Genomic DNA, 26,396 nt, shown 5'->3' on the forward strand with positions numbered 1-26,396 from the left:
CATATGAAAAAGTGGAATTTTTGAAATTTTGAAAAAAATGGCTTTTTAAACCACAAACCAAAATGTTGAAAAAGTAACCAAAAATTACTTTTAGTAACATTAGTAATTTAGATACTACGGACCCTGTTTTTTTTAACCTCTTTCAAAATGAATACGAGTAAAACCAGAAATGAAAATCAAAAGATTTGCATTAAAAACACATGTAATATTGAAATACGTACTTACAAGGTAACATTTCATTTCATAAATCGATACAATAAAATACGTATACTTATTTATAAAAATCCATTACAAAATTTAAAAATAGGTAGGGGTAAATAAAAAATGAACAGCAGTCTTTTGGTAGAAATAATAATACGTAAAATATCTCATTCTTTAGAAACATATTTTTCGAACCCACTGAATTTTTTTTCAAACTCTGCAACTTCCTCAGGAGAGGAGAAACCCCATTGCAAAAATTTATGCAGATTAGAATATAACCGTCTTGCGTCGCGCACTTCAGAAGATTCAACTGACATATCTTCAGCGTGACGAAGGCGAGCATCTGTGTATTGAGTAACACGTCGTATGATGTCCTCAACAGGTACAGTCAATTTAAAATTTTCAATTTTATCGTCACTACCTAAACACCAACTCATAAACCTTTCAAAAGCGTCACACTCGAATTTAAAACGATAAATCGTTTCTGTTACAAGGAAATTGACAAAAGTTGGAAGAAAATGATTCTCTTTGAAATCAACAGCCGCTTGCTCAGACATCACGAATGTATCGACAAATTCCATTACTTTCTCGAGTTTATTCCATACTACACATTGGCTCAAATTACGCATCGTTCGAGGTGACAAAAGAAAGCGATTTTTAAAATCAGCGGCCAGAGTGAGATCGTTACAATAAGTATCATCGACGAACGTACTAAATGGAAGAATATTCTTGAGGATTTTTTCGCAAAAAAGATCAGACGAATTTTGGAGCAAATTTAAATGTCCGTTTAAACATTTCATCCGCAAAGCTAAATTGGTTTCTTTTTCCGAGCAACAAAAATTCAAAAATTCCTCCAACTCTTTCCAACGTGACTGTTCCATAAGCATTGAGCAATTCACCCTGATATTTTCGTATTTAGATAAATTATTGTTTTTGAAAAGATTAACGTCGCTTTCGTTCTTCAAGCATAAATTCATTATTCGTTGCAAATCAGTTGGTGTTGTGGCAACTAGTATGGTGCGCCAATTTGCAGACCAAAACGAACTCTTGGCTTCAAACGGAGCATCCTCCAAAATGGCGAATAAAAGCCAATTATTTCTAACCTTAGCACAAGGAAAGTTATCGATCTCGAAAAAAGATCGATCAAGTAAACCAACTTGAAACATCCACCGTTTCAAATGATCTGAAGTATGATTCCAGAACTCGCGAGAGAAAGACTCGACGTTCGGCATGTCACCCGGATCATAAGACTTCGAGTAATTCTGCATATGAAAAATCTCCTGAACAATACGATTAAATTCCTCGTTGTTTATTTTATGTCCAACAAGATGCCACATTGTTAAAAAGCAGGATCTTGCCATATTCATTTCATAGTATGCACAATAGTTGCACCATCTCATAAATATAGAACACACGAATCCTTCATATTCATTCATATCGCCGATCAAAGTATTTAGTTCTTCCTCGCTCAACTTAGCAAGTATATACCTACAAAATATAATACTTTGACGCCAATGTAGGTACCGCGCATTAGGTACTCGACTTTCAACCTTTTTTAAATTATACCAAAAGTACCTTATAGACGACCAATTATCAGGGCGAAGAATTTCAATTAAATGTTCATCGATAGTCTCATATTCGCCGAAAAAAATGGGAATTCTGGAAATTCTATGCAACTCGTTTCTAAGACGGCAAATCCAGTAATACAATAAAGAATTTTTATGAAAATTTCGATCTGAAAAATTATCATCACTCAATTTCAGGGATTCTGAATTCGACACAGAAGGCCACAATCGCATTATATCATCCTCTAGACAATACCTACAAGCAATTTCAAATTTATCAACGTCACTGATTTCTTCGCAGAGTAATGCTCGTCTCGCAGTAAGATCATAATTGATAGTGCCATCAACATCACAAACAATATCGTCAAATGTACTCAGAATGTCCAAGAGCCACGGCCGACGAAATTCGTCATCGTATCTGAATAATGAACCCTGTATGTACGTAGTATAACTCTCAATGATGGGAAGAAGTGTTGATGGTAGATGAGGACGAACGCTATCCAGGGAAACTTTCGACTTTCCCCCGAATTTGTCCAAGGTATTATTTAAGCGATGCTCACAGACTTGTTCACGCCATACTTTCACTGCTACTGCGATGGCTGCGAGTTGTTGTAAAGCTGGCGGACTCGGAAAAACACAGTCGTACACATCAGTCGAGTTCTCAGCCATTTCTAGATCTGATTACCATCGATTTGAGTAGACAATCTGAAACAAGAATAATTCACTTATTTCAACACAGAATCGAAATTGAGTAGTTTACAGTTACTGTCTGCTCTTTTGATACAGAATACACACAACGTATTATCAGATTAGTAGGTCTTGTATTCATGGGAGAAAAAAGTTATCTACGAAATTAACATACCAAAAATTATGCTTACCATACCTGCCTTGGACGTTTTCAAGTGATGTTTTCCCCTTCTTCTGGTAATTTTCACTACAAAACTTGATAATTTTCAAATTTTCCTCTTATTCTCACTGAATAATTAGAAGCCGGACCGACGTTATCACATTTCTGACTGAAATTTGATTGATAACTGATAACGTTTTGTTGTGATCAAAATCAACGTTGCCAAATCTTCTAGATTCTGGTGATCACTGATCAACTAATTACTAGAGACTAAGGATACTTTTCGGCATCGTGTGCTGTCGAGTGCTTTCGGCTACGCTCCTTTGACTTGTTTCCATGAAAATGAAATATTCTCCTTATCAAAGATGAAACTCCTGTTTCCTTTTTGTTCAAATCTTTCTTTTTCATAATCATATTATTTCATACGAATATTGCACGTATTTTAATGATAAAACTCGTGTTAGTCCTGTTTCTTTTGAATTTTAATCTGTTTCATAATTTGTTAGACAACTTCGTTTCCGATCCGAACATTACCAAATGGCAAATATAAAGAAAAAACAGCTGTGATGATACTAGTCTATAGACACTTTCGAATTCAATTTGAAGAAAATGTAAAACTTTAACAGAAGTGACGTTGTTGAACAAACATTTGGAACTTGGACGTTTTTCAAAAGAATATTGATATCACATCAGTCAAAGTCAAAATCGAAAAAATCTTATCAGATTTCCAACTGCTCACAAGGCATTTAACCCAAAGTATATTATTGAGCAACAAAAAATTGCATTCTACAAGAAATACAATGAAGAATACGTAAAAGACAATATAATATTCGAATATTATAATTAATTTTTAATTAAAATTAAAAATCTCATCAACAGGAACAGGGAACTTGAATCATTACAAAGAATAAAGTCACACGAGCGTAGCCGAAAGCACTCGACAGCACACGATGCCGAAAAGTATCCTTAGTCTCTAGTAATTAGTCACTGAACAGGGATCAGCCAAGATCAGCAATTCAGGGATCGCGGAGGGAGGGGGTCAGTACCTCCACCTCCATCTCCACCTCCGGCTCCACTTGAAAAATTTCAATACCTCTTGCACAGTGCTGTGAGTGTGAGAACGCGGAAGTGCTCGTTCCCGTTCCCGTTCTTTGTTCTCACAAAAATAAAAAACGCCGTTCTTGGCGTTCTTTGTTCCTTGCTTCCAAATCCAACACCTCGTTCCCTGTTCCTAGTTCTTGTGCTCCATAAGCAGAAGCGTTCCCGTTCCCGTTCTCGTTCTCAATGAAATTTCCAAAATTTGCAGTGTTGTCAGTTTAAAACAGTACTGTATGTTTAAAACGTTTAAAACAGTGTTTTAAACAAAGACCTATAACAGAGTAGACACGGCAACTTTGATTTACTCAATGCTTAAAAATCCCGTAAACATGTTTTTGGGTTGTGACGTCAGAGTTTGGCAAAACATAATGGTGAGATGCACTCCCGTGACTCCGCCACTCGTGTATCCACCCTCTTTTACGAGCAGGATGACGTCCGAGTTTGGTAAAAGACTGGTACATCTTGACAGCACACACGCATTACACCAGCCGTGTCTACTCTGTTATAGGTCTTTGGTTTTAAACGTCGAGAAAAAAACAGACAGTGTTTAAGAGACCACCTCATGTGTTAGAATGGACAAGTATTAGAATGGTCAAGTGGTAGAAAAATAGGGAAAAAAAGGGAAAAATATTTTTGTTGCCAACCCACTTTGTTTGGAGAAGAAAATTTTGTAAATTAGAATGAAAAGTAAAGCCCAAGTATTAGAATGGTCAAGTTGTAGAATAGTCAAGTATTAGAAAATACAAATCAGGATAGACTCGGAGAATGTGAGAATTAGGCGAGGCGAAGCCGAGCCGTTTAAAATTTATATTTCATTCGATGAGCATTACTCCCCTTGGTGAGTTCAGACGGAGGCTGGACATTACCGTGTATGTAGACAGTACCTGTGGTAGTTTCTAAAAAACTGTACTCACCGAGGCCGAAGGCCGAGGGAAGTTAACAGACATAGTATGAACAACAAAGCGACCCGCGCAACCGAGGCGAAGCCGAGGTGAGCGGACACAACGCCCCCCAACCCTGAAAACGGCTACCCTTGTACCCTATTATCCAAAAAAGTAGTAAGTCTAAGTACCACTTCCTCATCCTCTTATAACAGATTGCTCTTTCGGTCTCTTTCCCCCCTATTTTTCAAATACTTGACCATTCTAATACTTGACTATTCTACTACTTGACTATTCTACAACTTGGCCATTACTTGGGCTTTACTTTTCATTTTAATTATTTTACGAAATTTTCTTCTCCAAACAAAGTGGGTTGGCAACAAAAATATTTTTCCCTTTTTTTCCCTCTTTTTCTACCACTTGACCATTCTAATACTTGTCCATTCTAACACATGAGGTGGTACCAGTGTTTAAAACAAAATTCTGTTTAAAATGTTTTTTTTTGTTTTAAACAAGTTTTTTTTTCAGCTCCAATTTCCTTAAAAAAACACGTTTTTTTTCAATTTTTCGTTGAAAAAGTAGTGAAATTGAAGAAACTGAATTTTTAGATTTGCATTCTTCTTCCTATACTTTTTTCAAAGGCAAATTTTGTGTTTTGATTTCAATTTTTCAATATTTCTTGAACCTTATAGCTATTTTATGACGTCACATCTTAAAAGTTGACGACTGGATAACGTATATTTGAAAAACTGAATCCAAAACAAATAAATTTGTGTTAAAAACGTGTTTAAAACCATTTTAAACATGTTTAAAATACGTTTAAAACACATGAGGATCCAGCTGTTTAAAACAGGGTTTTAAACAAAAAAAACGTTTTAAACAAAAAAAAACCGTTTGTTTTGTTTTTTTTAAAAAAAACTGTTTTTTTTTCAACACTGAAAATTTGCGTTCCCACGTTCCCGTTCCCGTTCCCAATAGGGTTCTGTGGTACAAGTGAAGCAATTTTTGGTGGAAATTTTGTCGTTTTCTTCAATTGTACCCATAAACTACAAAAAGTTTGAGGGAAAAGCATATTGTCCCCTATTTTTCAGAGTTTTGGGAGGTAATTTGAGAACCCTGAAAGAACATCTGAGAACGCCAAATTAGCACTCCGTTCCCGTTCACGTTCCCGTTCCCTCCTGTTCTCGTTCCCATTCTTTAAATACATGCGTTCCCGTTCTCGTTTTCTGAAGGAAATTTCAAAATCGAGCGTTCTTTATGCGTTCCCGTTCCCGTTTTCGTTCGTTCTCACAGCACTGCAGTCTTGCTCTCTTGCACCAGCTCCGGCTCCCAGAGCAAGGCCAAAAAAGGGTATCTTCCGAGGGGCTCCTACCCTCCAGCTGTCCAGCTCCGCCTCTGGAGGTCATGGAGGGGAGTTAGAGCCTTCCCCTCCAGCTATTTGAAAAAAAATACCTCCGGCTCCAGGCTCCAGGCTCCAGCTCCGGCTCCGGTTTTTTTTTGTAGGTGTCTCCGCCTCCACTTCCGGCTCCAGTAGAAAAATTTCAAGTACCTCTTGCTCCGGCTCCGGCTCCGGCTCCCGGAGCAAGTCCAAAAAAGAGTGCCCTCCGGGGACCTCCTACCCTCCCCCTCCACTCCGTTCCGCGATCCCTGCAACAATTTCAATTCATCTAAGTACTGTTTTATAAAATAAAATAAACGTACTACCTACCATTCCAAAAGAAAAAAAATTAAAACAACCTGTTCATAAGCTTCTGAGAAGCGGTATAGAAAAATAACCAAAATACCTACCAACTTATTGGGACACCGCGCGTCGATGCTTTGCACTTTAAACAACGTCAAATTTAGTAAATCTCTGTTGAATCATTTTAATATATTGCCTATACATATCGTCATAGTAGACTAATCTACGATTTGAATACTTACATGGAATATACGTATGTCTCAGCACAGGGCTTGAAGAACCGAATTTTAAAATGATAAAATTCAACGCGAGATAAAACGCGAATTCAAAGTTCAAGTACTTCATAGTCAATTGTGAATTAAAACCACTTCGAGAAATAGGTATCTAAATACAAATCATCAACTACCCAAATTTATCTAGTTATACCTCGGTACCAGAAAAATAGTAATAGGTACCGTCTATGTTATTTAGACGATATACGCTCAGGGGCGGACTGGCCATAAGAGCTACCGGGAAAATCCCGGTAGGCCCCGGGAAAAAAGTGGGCCCTTGAGTGGAGAATGGGCCCCTATACTAGTTATAAATTTTTGATAAAATTCGAAAGTACCTATGCAACTTTTTTTGGTGGAAAATGGGCCCTTTATTTAGTATTTACAAATAGGCCCCAATTTCATTCATTCCCCTGTAGGCCCTTTTAGGCCAGTCCACCCCTGTGACAGACACTGTTCAAAACCAGTGGTAGTGACAGACACTGTTTAAAACCAGTGTTTCTGACAGACACTGTTCAAAACCAGTGGTAGTGACAGACACAGTTCAAAACCAGTGGTAGTGACGGACACTGTTTAGAACCAGTGGTAGTGACAGACACTGTTTGAAACCCGTGGTAGTGACAGACACTGTTTAAAACCAGTGGTAGTGACGGACACTGTTTAGAACCAGTGGTAGTGACAGACACTGTTTGAAACCAGTGGTAGTGACAGCACTGTTCAAAATCAGTGTTTCTGACAGACATTGTTCATAACCACTGGTAGTGACAGACACTGTTCAAAACCAGTGGTAGTGACGGACACTGTTTAGAACCAGTGGTAGTGACAGACACTGTTCAAAACCAGTGGTAGTGACGGTCACTGTTTAGCAGTAGAACCAGTGCTGACAGACACTGTTTAGAACCAGTGGTAGTGACAGACACTGTTTGAAACCAGTGGCAGTGACAGACACTGTTTAAAACCAGTGGTAGTGACGGACACTGTTTAGAACCAGTGGTAGTGACAGACACTGTTTGAAACCAGTGGCAGTGACAGACACTGTTTAAAACCAGTGGTAGTGACGGACACTGTTTAGAACCAGTGGTAGTGACAGACACTGTTTGAAACCAGTGGTAGTGACGGACACTGTTTAGAACCAGTGGTAGTGACAGACACTGTTTGAAACCAGTGGCAGTGACAGACACTTTAAAACCAGTGGTAGTGACAGACACTGTTTAAAACCAGTGGTAGTGACAGACACTGTTTAAAGCCAGTGGTAGTGACAGACACTGTTTAAAGCCAGTGGTAGTGACAGACACTGTTTAAAACCAGTACAGACACTGTTCAAAACCAGTGTTTCTGACAGACACTGTTCAAAACCAGTGGTAGTGACAGACACTGTTTAAAATCAGGGGTAGTGACAGACTTTGTTCAAAACCAGTGTTTGTGACAGATACGCTGGGAAAATATTAGCTAACATTAATGTGAGATATCGTTATATAGTTCCGCGCCCGCGCCCTCAAAAATGTTACCTGAAAATCCTCCTTATTTCTACCGAGTGGTGGGAATGTCAGTTGGATTTCACCACCTAAATTCTATATTTGCTCAAGACCTATCAGTTCATCACATAGACGTTGTCGGTTTCATTTTTTTGAGGAAGCAGGCATTTGAACAGTTTAAAATTATCAGTTCGTAGACAGATGGGGATATTTCGTTATCTACATATTTACCTAGTAGGTGCAGAGTGCCGTTGAGTAAATATGGGTCGAGAATCACCATTAGAGGTTGGGGCTTACGAGCAGATATTGTGCGGTGAGATCGCGACGAGAAACGAGGCCAAAAGGTATTTCCACTCGACGCTCAGAATGTTCTATTGAATATTATTTTAACTAAAAAAATATGTATTTTTCCGTTCTTTATTTCCGCTCTTTTTCAAAATACTTACCCGTTGATTTCAGTCAGCAACGCAAAAAGAATGATAGAAATAGGTACCTCGCTACCTACTAATCAGTTACACGCCAATTTTTTTCGAAAAATATAATCATATTTCAGAAAAGTTGAAAAACTATAACACTGCGATAGTCAAATGAAAGACTCATAAACCAAATATCAATACATTCTGTATTTAAATCGTACATCTCACAAAGACAAAGATAGATACACATCGAACACAAAATTATTCGAAAAGTTTCACAAACGTCACTTCCTAATAAATTCACAGCTTCATAGTATATATTCTATAAAATAGTAAATTCTTTTCTTCATCATAATATACCCAAATTGGTAACTAGCGAGATAAAAGTACACGTTCGAAATCTCTGTTATGTAGACGAGAATAATAAGTAATAATTCAACAAAAAAAGGAGAAAAAAAAAGAAAAATCATCGATCCTTTAAAAATTCAAATAATGACTAACAAGTAAAATAAATAAACACAGTACAATTATCACAGAAAATTGCACGTAAAAATACATCTTAAAACAACATTATTACAATTACAATTCAAGAGAAATGAAAAAAAATAGCCGTGTTTCGAGCAAGTGGGTCGATTTTTAAAAAATTATCGATTATTGATCATACTACTCATATTTCAAAGAAAATTGAATAATGTGATGTATGGATAATTTTCTATTCAATTCTTTGAACAAATGTAAGCTTCCTGCTTAAATCTGATCAGACCTGATTAATCAGATAAGATTTCATTGATCAGATCAGCAGACCCAGACATTTCCTAAATCCAATTAGATCTGTTTAGAGTTCACAACTGATCAAGTCCAATAAGGGAAAACCGATTCGATCTGACTAGATAAAATCATTTTCCATCTACGATTATTGATTTTGAAGCATTCCACTTATAGAAATCGATTATTCTATTTCTATGAGTATTATCAAAGGTAGGTAAATTGCTGCGAGTCAATTTCAAATTAAAACGGCTGACTAATTTCATGTTTAACATAGCTCCACTACTGAAATGATGAAAAAACTACAATCTCTTTGGTCAGTTTTCATCGATTGTTCAAATTCAATAATAATCTTTTCAGTCATAGTGAAAAAAAATTCAAAAGTCGAATTAAATTTTCGATTTTAAAAATCGATATTTTTTCTACGTTAATTTTTCAGAGTAAGTATTGTCTGTATTTCTCGACTTGAAGAAAAAAAAAACACAAGCGTCGATTTCCGTAATAATTGAATCGATCGCAAAAAATATCGACTACTTTTCACGAAATTCGAAACTCGAGTGAAAAAAATTCAATCAAATCCACAATCTCAACCATCGATCGATGATTTCAAAACCGACACACCGATCTCAACATATCTAAAAACTAATGGAAAATAATACGACCGCGCGTTGTCGATATTGAGAAACAAAAAAGAAAAAAAAATCCACGTACACGAACGAGAAAAAAAATTACCGATAAAATTCGATAAAAATAAGTACAATTCTAGAAAAAAAGTTTCTCTCGAAACGGAAATCATGAATACTTTTCAGTTTCTACTAGTTTGGTTTGGTAAAAATGGCGTAAAAACTTTAAAATTTACATCTACTTTGATTACTAATTAGGTTGACGCTCTCTAAAAAAAACACACACACTTAGAAAATAATACACATAAATAATACATACATCGTTGCAAAAGAAAAAGAGAGAAAAAAAACAAAGAGAAAAGTAATTCCTTAATTAGATTAATCCGTAATAAGTGAAAATGAAATGGCACATGTGAAATGCGGGTATTCAACATGATCAATACATAATTATCTAAACGTCAATAATATTTTTTCAAATATTGTCGCAAAAAGAAGGCTACGAAATACCTAACGAAATCCTCGTTCGGGAGAAAACAAAAAAATTATTCACCATCGACGAATACTACTACATTATTGTCTCAAGATGAAATATATTCTATTCTCCGATCGATGAGCGATGATAAGAAGGAAAAATTCATCGAACGACGCTTTCAATTCACGTTAAGAGTAGGTACGTACAATACACGCGTTCGTGTATATTCAAGAATGCTTCCTCATAGAATGCCAATCTTGACGATGCTGACAAGCGTTTCCTCTAGTCGAGCGATTTATTTAATCTTGATTTTGTGCAGTTTCAATTTAAATCCTAATAATTCCGACAGAATACCAGACAATGCCGAAAGCATGACTACCTTTGTGACCGTGTATAAGTAAGGATTCGCTGACAAGCCTGATATCTTGAAAGGGCTTTCTAGTTCCTGCGAAATCAAACGTAGCGAAATTAATTCATGAACGTCTTATATACGTAGTCAGCCAACGAGTATTTTCAAAGTTAGATCGTGAGATACGCCGCATATGGCGTCGTATCGACTTATATACGAGTACTTTACCTTGAGTAAATCGGCGGCTAATTTTAGAACGCTGTTCGCAACCATTAGCTCTTCCTTTTTATTGGGCTTTTGTTCGATTTGTAAGTACAAATTAATCTGCAATAAGAACAGGCGCATTAAATAATGTTTCAGCGACGTAATAAGCTGAATAGGACGGTAATGCTCACTTGTTCGGTGATGATGGTTGATAAATTACGATATTTTCGGTTGATTTTTGTTCCTAATGTCATAAAGCGTAACATAAAGAAACCTATAACGATGCACCATCCGACTGCTTCGACGTTATATTCCGAATCCTGAATCAAAGTAAAATTAACTAACTTAATGAGAGACAATGAACTAATTTTCTGTGTTATTCTTTTGACGAATATACATATTATACGAATTATGAATACCTCATTAATGTATCTTACATTGCGAATGAAAAATTTACAAATAAACAAATTTGAGGGGAGGAGAGGAATTGAAGAAACTCGAGGAATACCACTGAACTAATAGACGAGAGTTTTGACAATATAACGGTGTCTGAAACCTAAAGGTAATCGAAAGGTAAAATTCCAAAAACAGGAGGAAAAGTCGAGTAAAAAATTACTCAACTTAATATTGAAATCTCATCTAATTTTCGAAGAGAAATTGAAGAAACGAAGAATAAAAAAAATCATGAATTATAATGTTAACAAAAAATAGAAGGATTTGAGGTTCGCGTTCATCGTTTAAGATTTCTACAAAAAAAAAACATTTGAGAAGTTTTCTACAAAATAAACGATGTTTAAAAACTAGACCAAAATTTTTTCATTGTATTTTGACCTCATTCTCATTCCACAGCTTTTTTGAGCCTGAGCCCTCTTCTTCCTTTGCATGCAAGAGATTCTCAATCAACGATTCCAAAAAACAGAACAACATGCGAAAGCATAACAAAAGCAGGACATGTTCACAAATGTTACGTTTAAGGGAGGGGGGGGGAGGGGAGCAAAATTGATTCATGTCAATATTTTTAAATTTTTAATGAGAACTAGAAAAGTGAAAAATTTTAAAATTTTGAAAGAGAGAATACATGGATAATTTCAGGGTTGGATTTTTAAACGTGGAAAAAAAACTTTCAACTAGTGGGAGCAGCGAGAAAGAGGGGAGAGGGTAATCAGATCATAACTTCTTCAGTCAACAGTTTTTCATTACATAATTTAATAAAAGAAAAGAAAAATTTCTAAAAAAAAAATGATAATAATAAGTGGGAAATTTTAAGCTTGATTGAATAGAATGAAGAAGACGAAACTTTACAACAGTTTTGGCAAAAAAAAAGGAACAGGACTTTCTTGCGATTTTGACAATAGAAAACATGATTTTTAGTCACGATCTTTGGGTGATTTTAGGTAAAACGTAGCAAGAGTTTTTTCTGCAATTCCAACCAAGAATGATATTTTATTCTACTTGGGACAAAAAACAACTTTTTTTGCAATTTTGACAAAAGGAATTTTTTGCAGTTTCAGTAATTTTAGCAACAACTTTTTTTTTGGCAAATTGATTAAAAAGCAGGTGTTTTTAATAATTTATTCCAAAACAAATTTTGACCAACTATAGTTCAACTTGCAACAGAGAAATTCTACTATTACCTTTACCCAAGATGGAAATTTTTTCAAATTGGAAAGACACTTATAAAAATTTTGTTAGTTTTCAAAAATTGCAATTTTCCAGTACGAATTTTTTCAGGATCTTCATTTCAAAGTAAATCGATTTTTCAGTACCTGACATAAAAAAGAAACAAAAATGTTTCAAAAAATCGTGATTCTCATTTTCAGAATAGGTAGGTACCTATTTACAGCTACGTGTAGTTTCAATTTCCAAGGTTTTTGATTCCTCGGCCAAATTTTAGGGTACTTTGGAAATGAGAAATGTTACTTTCCTGCGGAATTCTTCAGAGTAAAGATTGGATCAACATTATTTTTTAAGGGGGGGGAGGAAGGGGGCGAGGGTAAAAAATGTGAATATAAGTAATTTTGTTTCTATGTAGTTGGATACTCGACTTTATTTTACGAAATTTTTGAAAGTTCATTTAAAGCATTATGACTCATAGATGGTTTTAGGTTATCAATTTTCTGGAATCTGACGATTATCTAACAGATAGAATTTGGTAATTTTCATAAAATTGTAGCCTTGTTCAAAACTCTTTGTTAGATGGCCCAAAAACAGTATATTATTGGAACAAGAAAATCTGTTTTTGAGAAAAATTTATACTCGCAGATATTGTAGATTCATTTTTTAAAAAATGGAAAAATCGAAGTAGCTTTTCTGTTTTACACGGATGCTTATTTCGGGATTCAGATTTCAGAATCAGACCAATTTCATAACAAAAAATTAAGAAATTTTTTAGATTTCATCCAACTCAAGTAAATGATGAAATTTTCATTGAATAAAAAAAGTAAACGAAGAATCTTTTGTTAATTTAAGATGGAAAATTTCGGGTTTCCCACAATGAATTCTCTGTACTATTTATCGAGAAGAAGACCTTTTTTTGCGGACCCCGATTTCTGACAATGTTTAAAATGAGAATTCATTTTTATTTCTTTTTTACAAAATGACACTTTTAATTTGAAAAAATGATTACTCCGAAAATGTCTAAATAGCCGATGAAAGCAGAATGTACTTACTTTTAAAAGTTCTACGCTAAGGAAAGACAATAAAATCACAGTTATCAGAAACGCCGTAGATACAATAACATCGACTGATCTCTGCGGTCCTCTTTTCTGCAAAACAAACCAAAATCAAAAACATTATACACTTACTCAAATATCACATTGAATCAATCACACTTTTGAAATTGCTTACCTTCAAGTACGACCTAACGGACAACCAGCTCTTGATATTTCTGACCTTATTTAATCTAAAATGAGGCAATTCAGATTTCTTGGCTCTTCTAAACGAGGTCAAGTGTGAGAAGAACTTAGCATACAAGAATCTCTGCTTGAACGTACGTTCTGCTACCGTTAACAAGAAAAAGAATATGGCTGCCAAGCAGAACCGTTCAAACATGGCCAAAAGTATAACAATGTTTTCTCTGCAATCGCAATCACAAACAAAAAAATATCAGCAATGCGTAAAACAAATCGAAATTAAATTCTCGAGATTTCATTCAAGTTACCTCAATGTAGATCCAAAAGCAGTATAGCATAAGGCGACTGCGAAGTTATAGAATTTATGAGTATTTGGGTTACGTATCGGACAAAAAGGTTCGATCATAAGTTTCGTGTCCGATCTGCCGGAGGGCATGCCAAAATACGATGTACCTTTACTACCACTATCGTACAGCGAATCCGCTAATCGACTTATCGACGGTACCATTGCTAATGCGATTGACATCACGATACCTGAAATAAATACATTTTTCATAAGTACCTGATACCTAGACCTATGATTTCTTCGTTCAACGTATACGTACCAATATAGAAATAATCTACGTTTTCTGGCATCGCTTCTACTCTGGCAATAATGGCCGAACTGATATCCAATACCGATAGATTGGCTTTCTTAACATCTTTCTTCTCCCACATCGTGCAGCTTACTGTAAATTAGAAGAAAAAAATATTTTGAGAACTAATCATGCGATGCATACAAATTTCTGAACCATACACCGAGGCCAATAATAAATTTCAAAAAATAGTCGTTTCGATAAAATTCTTCTTTAAAATAAGAATAATTCCTTATACGAAGTGTATCGGTCGCGATTCATCACATTTCAACGGATTTTGAAGCGACTAAAACTACACCGAAAGGAAGTAACATTTCAGCTTTTCACCTCCTTCGATTACACTGCAATTCAACCGCCGAAAAGCAACCAACTGCGACACGATACACTCCGGTAAAAAATGAAAACGAGAAAAAAAAGTAGGAAAAAAACATACAAGAGACAGAAACAGAAACAAAAAATAATACGTAATAATAAATTGAGATGAAAAATGATGAAGACTCACGTTCGCTTTGCAAACCCTGCCTGCTGCGCTTTACAGCTTCATAATTTGGCAATGGTTTTTTGAAATAATTAATTTGACGAACACACAACAAACGTGTGTTCTAGTACCCACATACACTTAGAAAGTCCTCTACACACCTATAAAAAAATACACAAAGAAATCGTTTCTTTATAGGAAATATTCGCCCATCATGGTGCACGAATTTTCCATACCGAAAGAAAAAAAAACAAATGATGATCGGCGGCGAATACTTCCAAAAAACAATTTTATCTTTTCTCTTACGAAACTACATAATATACTCGTACATGGCGCAAAAATCTTGTCAACGCTGTCACCTTTGAGAGTCTGTGACTTTCGGTCGGTCTTATTTTACATTTGAAAACGTGAGCATCTCGTTTGGATTAGAGAAATTATTACGTACCTTTGCCAACAGGTGCGCAACTCGGGCTGAGTATGACGTTTGGCATCTGCGAACAAAAGAACAATGATCATAAATACATAAACGTCGAGTTTTCCACGAGTTATGAAAGTGGTAAGACAAAAAGTTCAGTAAATCGTACCATTTCCATTTCCCAAGCGAAAGGATGATCGTTATTATCACTGGTGACCGCGATTTGGTTATCGGAGCCATCGATCTCGGAAGAATAACTGCATTCTTCACTATTGGTGGTGACGCCGACTCCCCATTCGCCGGCGCTCGTGGTACCCTCGGTGAACACGTGACCCGAGCTGCCGGGCGATGATAATGTTCCAGCGTCGTCTTCGCTATCGTCGCCTGATGAATTGAAGGAACTTTCGACCAAGTTTTTAATATTTACGCTCAGGTTTTGCTGCGATCCTCGACGTCTGGTTAGTAAACGCTGCGTTTAAAAAAATCAGAAGAGATTAGAACGAACCAAGGATGGTTTTAAACGACCGGGGGTATTTCAATATTACTTTTTTAGGCATTATATTCTCTGAAACTGGCTCTGAAATACTACCATCGGTATCGCTATCGTCTTCGATATCATCTTGCGAGTTTATATCATCTCTAGCACCTGAAATCAATCGAAAAAAATACTTTGATTACGAATATAGCATTTAAAAATGTGAAAATAATGTTTAGTCGTGTCTTTAATTTATTTCAATATATTTTTATTCCTATAATAACAATTAAATCCACGTAACTCTCTTATCAAAGTAAGTACTCGTGCGTCATAAATTTGTCACAGCGACGACGACTCTTCCAATGAGTAAGCAAAAGTTTTATCGTTATTATAAAGATTAAAAACTACTCGACACACACACTTTTTGAAAACGAGTATCTCTGGTTTCACACTTACCAAAATCATCGCATATTTTAGCAGCACGAGCAGGAACGCAGTTTATTTCAAAGGAACAATTACGCTTATTGCTGACGGTCTTGTCACCGTTTAAGGTAATTTTAACGCATTCGTCGGCAATCTGTTTGTCGTGTTTGGCGCAAGCGGCGCCCATACTTTTGCAACACGTACTTAAGCTAATATCTTTTTTATTATATTTAGGGCAGCTTTTAACAATGACTAGACCGTTATCAATGGAATCGTGAACGGGACTATTTTTCACCGCTGTCTCGTATTCTTCGGCGGTAAAGCTAATATCTTGTTCTTCTTTATTACTATCGCAGGAACCATTTCCGTCCAAGCTTTCGAAGCCATCGTCGTCCAATGTGGTAGGTGTTTGAGGTGAGTCGTCTTCGGGCATTTGCATTCTGTCACTGAAACACATCGAGATGATTGATTATTTCGTGATACAGAGTATAGATCATCTTCAGCTTAAAGTCTGATGTTGAATTTTATAAATGGGAATAATATTTGGTAAATTTTTGTTTCGATAACGATTTTTTTCAATTGTATGATTTTCTAGTATTTCTAGCCCGATACGGGAAAGCAAAATGTTCGAGTAGTCTTTCTCTTTAGAATAGCACGACTTGAAATTCTAATTTTTTTTTCATCAAAAATAATTTACCTATTCTCCCTCCCCCCTCAAAATAAACAACTTTTTCAAAATCAATTTCTTTTCATCCTAAATACAAATGACAAATCCATGAATAAAGACGAATTTTGCCCAACGTTTTTGAAACAATAAATAATATTACAGATAGTTTCCAATTAAAATTCGAAATTCACCCAGAAAAAATAAATGTGAAAATTCTGTATTTTTGAAATTAATTTTAGTATAAATTTTCACGTTTTTTCACACTTCCTATTTCATCGAACAAAATGCTATTTTTTCACATAATTTTAGTCGAATTTCTCAAATTTTGAACGGATTTCTGGGAGATGACGATTTTGAAAAGACTAGACGATTTTTCAATTGCAAAACTTCCGAACTCAAAATATATTCGTTAAATTCAACCATTGACAGTTATTTCGTCTATCTTCGTTCGAAAATATGAAATCACGAATAACATAAAAAAAAGTACTTACGAAACCCTTTCAAGAAAACCAGGAAACCCCTCAACTGTGAATTCAAAAAAAATCTATATTTTTATCCGATTCAATCGAGCAATTCGTACAACTACTTACATTCCGCCAATTTGTTCGATATCGTTCAAAGACGCTCTCAACTCGGGAATTTGCATACTGCAACTACTGTCGAGTGAAGCAGCGCCACTATCTTCGTGGTCTTTGTAACTTCGACTACTCGGCTTACTCTTGACTGGGGTCGTATCCCAGACGACAGATCTTCTATGGACTCGTCCATTATCATCGGTTGAACTACGTAAAACACGAAAAAAGAAAAAATACCATAATAATAACAACATTGTACTACGTATTTGTACGTATTGTACAATACTTATACGATTCATTACGAATAATTTTTGGCTATTTATAAATACACCGGCGCTAGCGGCCTTCGACATCTACGTACGTAAGTCTTCCTTTATGCCTATTGCCTGGCTATTATTCGCAGCGTAAATCGTCCATACTTCGTACATTACGTAAAAAGTTGCTATTAAGTGTTTGGCGACGACTACCCCACCCCCCCTCTTCCTCATCAACCAAAAAGTAGGTACATTATGGTCGAAGAATTTCATTTGCAATTAACACGTTAGCTGAGCTGATTATCGCTGATTATTGATATTTCACTTTTTGTTATTAATAACTCGTCGAAGAAGTATGTTACACTAGGCTTTCTCATTGCATAATCTTCGTCGAGGTAGTTATTTAAAAAATTTCAAAATCGAAATAGAACACGGTTGTTTCGCTCTTGGAATTTGAACTCTTTTTCTCAACTTTAGTTCCGTAAATATTCGTTTGGAAAAATAAAATAAACTCGAGATAAGCGATAAAAATAGTAAGGAATGGAGAAATACGATTTTTTAAATAGAAAAAACGCTAGAAAAATTTCACTGAAGTCTGTTTTCCTAGCGTTTCAAGCACTACCTAAGGATTTGAAAAAAAAAAAAACAAGAAAATGACGAAAAAATAAGCTAAATAATAGGTACATAATCAAGTATGTTCTCAGACTAGATGATCATAATTTTTCGAACAGACCTTCGATTCCGGAAAAAATTAATTCACCGATTGAGTAATCAGAGCTAGGCCAATCTGCACGTACATCGACTGCTCACGAGAAAAATTCAATTGAAACCATTCAAACTTCATCGACACGTTTATCAATTTCGTGGAAAACCCAACTTGGATAATCATTCTATTTTACGCGTCAAAGTACGAAGTGTAATGTCGATTCATTTGAAGAAAGAAAAAAAAATGAAAACCAAACCAGCCAGAATCAAAATTATGTAGGTATTTGATGTTATTTTCGAAATTTCCTGACTTCGACTTGAATTTTTCAAAAAGTTATTTTCTCAACTTATCTCGATTTTCCAGAAACTGGATATTCTGAATAATTTACAGCTGATTCCGAAGCTTCTAGATGACATCAAGTACTTATTTCCAGTTCTAAGATACAATTTTCTTGGTAAAACTATTAATAAATAATAATGAATTTTTTAAAAAGTTTTTTCAATATTTTTATGCACGTAAAAACAAAGCGGATTACTCGAATGATCAATCATTAATTTTCGACATATTGTTTGATAAATTAGATAAATACGAAAATGTTTTAATGGTTCTCAAAGTTTTCCCCTCATAATTAACAAAATGTTACCGTAAAAGCATTTGTTTACATATTTTGAGAAATTTTGAGCAAATTCACGCTCCCTCCCCTTTATTATACCGAACATGGCAGCTTCCAAGATATACTACATAGTACTTTATATTGCTAAACAATAATAATCTGGCGAACTAGAACTTAGAAATGGAAGGGAAAGTCCCTACATTGCTCTAGTGAACACAAAAAACAATTGGCAGAGAGTTCAAGTAGGTTAATCTTGCATTAAATTATTCGGAAGTGAATCAATTTTGAATTTTTTTTCAATATTCATCTTTGAAATCAATTTACTGGACCATACCACGTCAACTCGGCCAAGATTGAAGTGGTAGGGAGAGGGGGGGGGGTCGGCGATTTTCTCGATATTTTTCCTGTGGAAAGACCTTTTGAAATGATGACCAATGGCGCAAATCGCAGCCGTCTAGCACTTTTTTAAAGGCTGCTAGGGGGTGTAAAAGTTTTCAGTGAACTTGAAATATCATCCATTTCAGCAGTAGATTACTCGATAACCGCGATACCTACCAAAATGGTTCATATCGTTCAGACTCTCAAAAATTTTGAAAAAAATGTATTATGGACAACTTTTCACGCTGAACAACATATTGAAAAATTGGAATGGCATTATTTCGTAAAGTCTATTTTAAAAAAGTGAAAGTTTGCGAAAAAAAATGCGATTTTTTGATATAAAATATAAAAAAAAGTTTTGAATGGTGAAGTTGACCCATTTGACTACTATTTTTATGTATCCGTTGAAAAAGTTGAAACCCCCTTTTCACTAGATGAAATAAACTCATCACAAAAAATCAAAATTCGAAAAAATTCATCAATTATTTTCAATTCCAAACATCAAAAAAAGTTTAAATTCATTCTGTTGTCTTATTTTGACCTCTTTCTGACGTATTTCATGAAAAAGTTGATAAAAATCACACTCATAGCAAAAAAACTAAAATTCGTTTATTTTTTGAATTTTGATTTTTTTGTGATGAATTCATTTCATCGAGTGAAATAGTTTTTTCAACTTCTTCAACGGATACGTAAAAATAGGAGTCAAATGGGTCAACTTCACCACTCAAAACTTTTTTTTACGTTTTAAATAAAAAAATCGCATTTGTTCGCAAACTTTCAATTTTTTTAAATCGACTTTACGAAATAACGCCATCCCAATTTTTCAATATGTTGTTCAGCATGAAAAGTTGTCCATAATATATTTTTTTTTAATTTTTGAGAGTCGAAAAGATATGAAAACTACGTTTTGAAATTTTTCGAGCTAATTTTTCGTACGAAAAAAAGTGGCAACACTGATTTTTATGATATCACCGAAAAGCCTTTCAAAACCCCTAAATATGTATATTGGAAAAAGTTCCATTTTGGTAGGTATCGCGATTATCGAGTAATCCACTGCTGAAATGGGTGATATTTCAAGTTCACTGAAAACTTTAGACACCCCCTAGCAGCCTTTAAAAAAGAGCTGGAGGGCTGCGATTTGCGCCATTGGTCATCCTTTCAAAAGGTCTTTCTACAGGAAAAATTTCAAATAAATCGCCCACCTCCCCCTTACTACTTCTTGGTCGAATTGACGTGCAATGACCCTACTTGAAAATTACCTTTCAAATATCAATACTCGACATATTACGCGCTTTATATAGGCACTTACATTTTAACTCTAGATCTCTTGGCGAATTTACCATCAAGTGCGCCGCTATTTTCACCTTCTTGAACGATTTTCGATTCGGTATCTAAGAAACAAAAACACACAAACCAACGTATTAGGTAAATATAACACACCAATTGAGAAGAAAAAAAAATAGGAAGAAACACCTTCGATAAATTCAAATGTAAACGCGCTATTTATCTTATCTAACCCATATTCTCAACTCACACAGACCTTAGTACACCTTAATCTAGAATTCTATTCAACTTCCCATTCACGTATACGCGAACACGCCTCTGTCTACGGTCTAAGTAAGTAAATTCGCAAAACAAAAACATAAAAAAAAGGTCAAGTACTCGCGAATGGATTTGTTATATTATGTATGAAGTTTTGAATAGAAACACCTTCAACTTCATCATCAACATCATCATCATCGTCGTCATCGAAACCTATATTATACTTTGCGATAAAATATTCATCACAGATGACTGATGAGTTTCTTTATCTCGTTCAAATGTTTTCTTTTTCTGTTTTCTTTCTTCTTTTTTTTTCAATTCAAATTTCTCGACATTTCGTTCGCCATTATTTACACACGAGATGAATACATGAAAGACAGAGCTTCATTACGTATACGTTGTTCGACTTACTTTTAATATTTTTTGTAATCGACGCGTTTCTTCTTCTCGTCCTTCTACTAATACTACGTTTGTGATAACTATTACTGGGTATCTCTTGCTTTTTGGCTCGTCCGTTGGCCGAATGAGTGGATACGATTTGAGAATGAATTATACTTAATACTAACATCATCGCAAACGGTACTAATACTTCGCTCGGAGGGATATTCTGTCAACATAGGAAGAAAAAGAAATTCGCAAATTATTAATACATACGACTAGGACAAGACGGCTGTAACTCGTGCAAATTAACTTCTGTAATATTATAACATAACAACGGAAAAAAAATTTCCATTAATTACTTCATCAAGGTTATTTCTGTTCGAATTGACACACGCGATCATTTTGTAATATGCAGAGGCAGTATAAGAAACAGAGACCTTCAATTCGGCTATCGAGTACATATTGGATTTGAGTTTGAAAAAAAAAAAATTGGCAAAGCGATCGTATTTATATAACCCAATTTCTGAAATTTTAAAATCCGCCCATACCCATAGTGAGTAGTGTAGTGTCCGAAATGCGGCCATATACACAAATACAACTCGTTGGTACCGTACGGTACGTAACATAAGTAAAACGGAGACGTGTTTTCGATATCAGCAACTCAGGCTCTACTTTCACACGTTTTCATGTTCAAGACCAGGAACTACATAGACATACAGGTAGAGGTACAACTGGTCAAAATATTTCATATCCGTTTACAGACGAATTTTTCTTTCTTTTTGAACATTATAGATTTCAAATATCGTACCTAATACCTATACTAACGTCATTTGTCTCGCGCGAATAATACACGCGACCTTTGAAATTCTAACGTAAGCGAGCTCGATCGAAATACCATCCTTGGGAATATTTTCGCGGTCAACGCGCTTTTTCTTCGCCACGTATGGTAACAGTTGCCAAAAATTTTCGTCCTCTACCTTAACCCCGTGTATTATTCGTACCGTAGCAGCCAAATAAAAAAGCTTTTAGTTTACGCCGTCGTATAGTAAAATATATCTGTGATTTCACGTCGGTATATAAGGAGAAAAAGAAGACGGGTTATGAATAGAAAATCGATAAAGCTCGCGACCGACGAAAAAAAATTCAAGCTGGTATTTCTCCTAAAGGTATAGATATAGAATAAGTACACATGTGTGCACCGTGCAGTGTACTATAAAATAGGTATCGTAGGTACTTATATTTACGTCCATCTCTAATATACGTACTTCTAAAGTATTAAACGCCGCATCCAAAGGGAACCAGGCGGAAAAATATAAAAAAGTGTTGAATAGCTGCACCGAATACAGTATCAATAGTGCGATAAATATACGACTGGATGTCTGGCAAATCCACCATTGATAATAGAATGGCAATAGAAAAAGCCTCAGCGCTGCCAGCCTTGTCACAGTCAACAGACCATGTTTAGGTTTTGCTTTCGTAAACGCTGAACCTGCAACAGATAAAATTTTATCGTAAATGTTGGTTTTCGGTAGAAAACAAATTGCAACAGTTTCTGATAATAAAAAATACATATATTTAATCGTGTTACCTATTTCTATTTTTATAAATACCCAACGAATTTCTTTATTCAGCAAAATTCCAATAATGTATTACAAGGAATTGGAAAAAATCGAAACGTCAGAGCACATTCCAAGGAGATATAGATCTAGGAGTCGAAGAACAGTTCTAATTTATTGAAAGCAATGAAGTGGATCAAACTGTTCAAAAGGTACACGCAGACTAGATTCCTAATTTACGAATACACGACCACCAAATTACAGTTTTACCTCAAATTCCAAGTTTAAACTGCCTACAGGTGAATTAGGATGAGCTTCGGTGATCTAATTAGGTAAATTGAAAGCGGTTGAAAAAAATGCAAAAATTCATCTATATAGGTACCTACTTTTCAAAGATAGGAAGAACTGGGCAGAATTTAAACTTGAACCCCCCTCCCCCAAATCAACATGCATAAACTTTCGAGAGCTAGGTAAAACAAGTACCTACACAACAAATTGTCATTCGTACCGTCCTCCCCTTCAAGAAAAAGAATGAATTTGAGGGGAAGAGACTAAATCATCCATTTGAGAAACAAATGGTTCTTTCGCGAACAAACTTTTTTAAAATCAAATGTTCATGTATTTTTTTCTTTTCAAGTCAGCTTCCAGAAAATTATGGACAACAAAATGTTTCAAAATATTTTCTTCAATTTTACGGTTTAAAATCAAATTTCAATGGGTAAATCAGAAAATAATTTTAAAGAATTCTCCCAATTTTTGAAACAATTAAATTATGACTGTTCTCCAAATTACACATCCACACTTCTCAAAATGAGGAAATGAGGGACGGAGAACTGGGGAAACACAGAAAGAAGATCCAAAAAATAAATAGATATTCGAATTCAGCGACTTATGATTAGAAAAATCAACATATCACATCAAATTTACAAAATTTTTACAATTATTTGGATATTTGTTTTCAAAAGTGGAATACTCCGGAGACATTAAAAATCGTATTCAAACAGCAAGAGAATATTTGAACTCAATATCATCAAAAACTTGTAAAACAACGAGCCACTCGTCAATTTTATTTTCTAGTATTTTGACCAAGCTCACGAGTGCTGGGACTGGCTAGGAAGAGAAGAAAAAAGGAGGAGAGTCAGAGAGGTTGGATCGAAAAATCAAGTGAGTAGTCGGACAAATTGCCACCAGCTTCAAATTAATATGTATAAATCAATCGATAAGCTACTTCATTTTAATTTTTCGTTTTTTTGAATTTTGATCAAATCGAGAGGAGGGGGGGGGGGTTCTTTGTTAATTCCATTTTGAACATTGGTTTGTTGCAAAAAAAAAAAAAAAAAAAAAAAAATGAAAAAGGGTTTTAGTGCGGGGCTTGTACACAATTTTCTCCAAAAAAGTCCGAAAAATTGAACAAAAACTTGAAAAAACGCGTGCAAAACATTATTAATGCAGAAAAAAATCACAAAAAAACCAAAAACTTGTTGATTAAAAATTTTTCGTAAGAAGAATCAAGAAACAAAACGTTCCAATTGAAATTTTATACCTATGTAATGCAACCCAATTCGGATTTTGGCAATTTTACCAAAAAGCAGGACTTTTTGACAAATTACGTATTGACGAAAAAGTTACATTTCGCAACTTTTTTCGCAGAAATATGAAAAATTTTTAGAAAATTTTGAGTAAACAACGAGATTTTATGGCAATGAAAAGTACATGGCGAGATTTTTTACTACTTTTGACTGAACACAGAGACTAACTATGAAAAATTTAGTAAACACTACGGATGAAATTTTCTAGTAATTTCCAGTAAATTTCAAAACATTTCCAAAATTCTGGTAAAAAACAAAAATTTATAAAATTTTTGGCAAAAAGTAGGACTTTTTGGCAATTATTGGTAGAAAAGTTATGCCTTCTTCACTACTTTCAAGCCAAAAATTTAATTTCTTCCGAATCTGAGAACTCTAAAAATTTTGATAGAAAATTGATTTTTGAAGAGTTCTCCATTTTGAACTTGGTATGCAATTTCGGTGGGATTTCTGTTAATCTTAATGTCTGAAGACATTTTGTGAAGTGCCTTTTGAATGGGCTTCTGAGTGATTTCGAAAGGATTTCTGATTAAGTAAATTTAATCAAAAATAGTTTCATGAACAAATTTTATTTTTGGTGGATTTTTCTGTGTTTGTTTTGGAGAATTTTCTATTCTAAAACGATGTTTCTCACAATTTCAGAGATGTTTGAATTTTGAACGGATGTTTCAACAAAAAACATTCATTTGTAGTAGTCAGAGAAACTAAAATGTCAAGTCAACTGACTTGAAATAATATGTTGCTCCTTTTTTTTTGGGGGGGGGGGGGAGGGGAGGGGAACTTTTTTTTGCGTTTTTAAAGCATTTTCTTTCTCATTGAAGTGACTTCTTATATGTTGCTCCTTTTGGAGGGGAGGGGGAACTTTTTTTGCGTTTTTAAAGCATTTTCTTTCTCATTGAAGTGACATTCTTAGTGTTTTAGAGTGAATTTAAATACTTGAAAGCATCAAATTGAGAACAAAAAATAAAGGCACGTGATTAATGTACCATTTTGTCTAGGACTCTGGACTACGCAATTTGTTCAAATGTTTTGTTTTATCAAGTTTTTACTGCTGATGCATTTTAGGCTCCCTCCCCCCTCACAGGCGATCCCAAGCATTTTTTATGGCATTGATGTTCTTTTTCTTGAATTAGAATTTGAGTACACATTTATGAAAAAGTATGAAGAAATTTCGAATTAGAAAATATTTTGTTGAGCACCTGTTCTGTTCAAATGTGAATAAACCAAGTGTACGTAAATTTTGTCTCAACACACACCAAGACAAAATGAAAGAAATTACTCGACTTTATTCTATAACGCGACCGTGGTATATTAAAACTCGCGCGAAATTTGAATCCTACATTTCGCTTTGAATTATTTAATAATGACGCATTTTGCATAATCTTGCCGTTTAATAAGTTTATTTATAAATACTCGAGCACGGTCGTCGTCGTCGTACCTATATATACAATGACGTATGCCTAGGTATATAGACGTAGATAGGTTTAGTTGCACCTCTACTTTCGATTTATTGTATTCCTTTTCAACGTCATCGAAATCCAATCTCATCGTACGCAAGTTTTTCGCCAATTTTCTTTCGTTTCTGCGAACGACATATCATTGTTGACAGGTGCTCTCGCCTGTACCGAATCCCTAGCTACCTAAATCCATACACTCGAAATCGAATTGAGAACGACGACGACGACGATGGTAATATTTCGAATAAATTATCGCGGATTCGTTTACGCGTCAAGCTTCGCTGCCTGATGTACCCTTGATAATAATAGCCGAAGGGGTTGAGGGGCGATCGAATAAATATACGTTACCAGGGCGCTGGAAATTTATCGACTTTGACTTTGGTATACGCGCAGATGCTAAATGTATGTAGGTTAGGTACTCCGTATACTCGTACATGTTGCTTGGGTGCTCCTTCCCCAAATCCCCATATTGGGAAAGTGGAGCTTGATGGAGTTTTAGTAAAAGCTCGTTGTACTATGGAATACGTAATAATATGGATGATTGATTAAGCGCCATC

The 26,396-nt window shown here is 35.1% G+C and overlaps 2 protein-coding genes across 6 annotated transcripts in view; both read right to left on the reverse strand.

Moving 5' to 3' along the window:
* Positions 1-184: 184 nt before the first annotated feature.
* Positions 185-3,497, reverse strand: LOC135832952 (uncharacterized). Of its 3 annotated transcripts, none has more exons than XM_065346510.1 (2): positions 2,650-3,497; positions 185-2,471 (listed from the first exon to the last, which is right to left on the reverse strand). In XM_065346510.1, the coding sequence occupies exon 2, from the start codon at positions 2,433-2,435 to the stop codon at positions 369-371; it is 2,067 nt and encodes a 688-aa protein (XP_065202582.1). In that variant the 5' UTR covers positions 2,436-2,471; positions 2,650-3,497; the 3' UTR covers positions 185-368. The 3 variants fall into 3 exon arrangements, with proteins under 3 accessions (XP_065202582.1, XP_065202584.1, XP_065202585.1); XM_065346512.1 differs by having other exon boundaries at positions 2,645-3,497; XM_065346513.1 differs by having other exon boundaries at positions 2,629-3,497.
* A 5,121-nt stretch (positions 3,498-8,618) lies between these two features.
* Positions 8,619-26,396, reverse strand: part of phtf (putative homeodomain transcription factor) — a 42,182-nt gene continuing 24,404 nt past the window's right edge. For all 3 annotated transcript variants that reach the window (XM_065346534.1, XM_065346533.1, XM_065346535.1), the window contains 15 exons: positions 22,506-22,729; positions 21,271-21,466; positions 20,627-20,708; positions 17,382-17,573; positions 16,158-16,570; positions 15,772-15,872; positions 15,396-15,695; positions 15,257-15,302; positions 14,304-14,426; positions 14,007-14,232; positions 13,694-13,922; positions 13,516-13,611; positions 11,038-11,166; positions 10,871-10,966; positions 8,619-10,738 (listed from right to left, as the gene is read on the reverse strand). In XM_065346534.1, the coding sequence (XP_065202606.1) occupies positions 10,589-10,738; positions 10,871-10,966; positions 11,038-11,166; positions 13,516-13,611; positions 13,694-13,922; positions 14,007-14,232; positions 14,304-14,426; positions 15,257-15,302; positions 15,396-15,695; positions 15,772-15,872; positions 16,158-16,570; positions 17,382-17,573; positions 20,627-20,708; positions 21,271-21,466; positions 22,506-22,729 (2,603 nt within the window). In that variant the 3' untranslated portion in view covers positions 8,619-10,588. The remainder of the gene's footprint in view (positions 10,739-10,870; positions 10,967-11,037; positions 11,167-13,515; positions 13,612-13,693; positions 13,923-14,006; positions 14,233-14,303; positions 14,427-15,256; positions 15,303-15,395; positions 15,696-15,771; positions 15,873-16,157; positions 16,571-17,381; positions 17,574-20,626; positions 20,709-21,270; positions 21,467-22,505; positions 22,730-26,396) is intronic.

This window comes from Planococcus citri, chromosome 1, assembly GCF_950023065.1.
Source record: "Planococcus citri chromosome 1, ihPlaCitr1.1, whole genome shotgun sequence".
In the NCBI taxonomy this organism is placed as follows: domain Eukaryota; kingdom Metazoa; phylum Arthropoda; class Insecta; order Hemiptera; family Pseudococcidae; genus Planococcus; species Planococcus citri.

Bases quoted from the DNA above. Each gene is read 5' to 3' on its own strand.
- LOC135832952 (XM_065346510.1), bottom strand. From the start codon at position 2,435: ATGGCTGAGAACTCGACTGATGTGTACGACTGTGTTTTTCCGAGTCCG.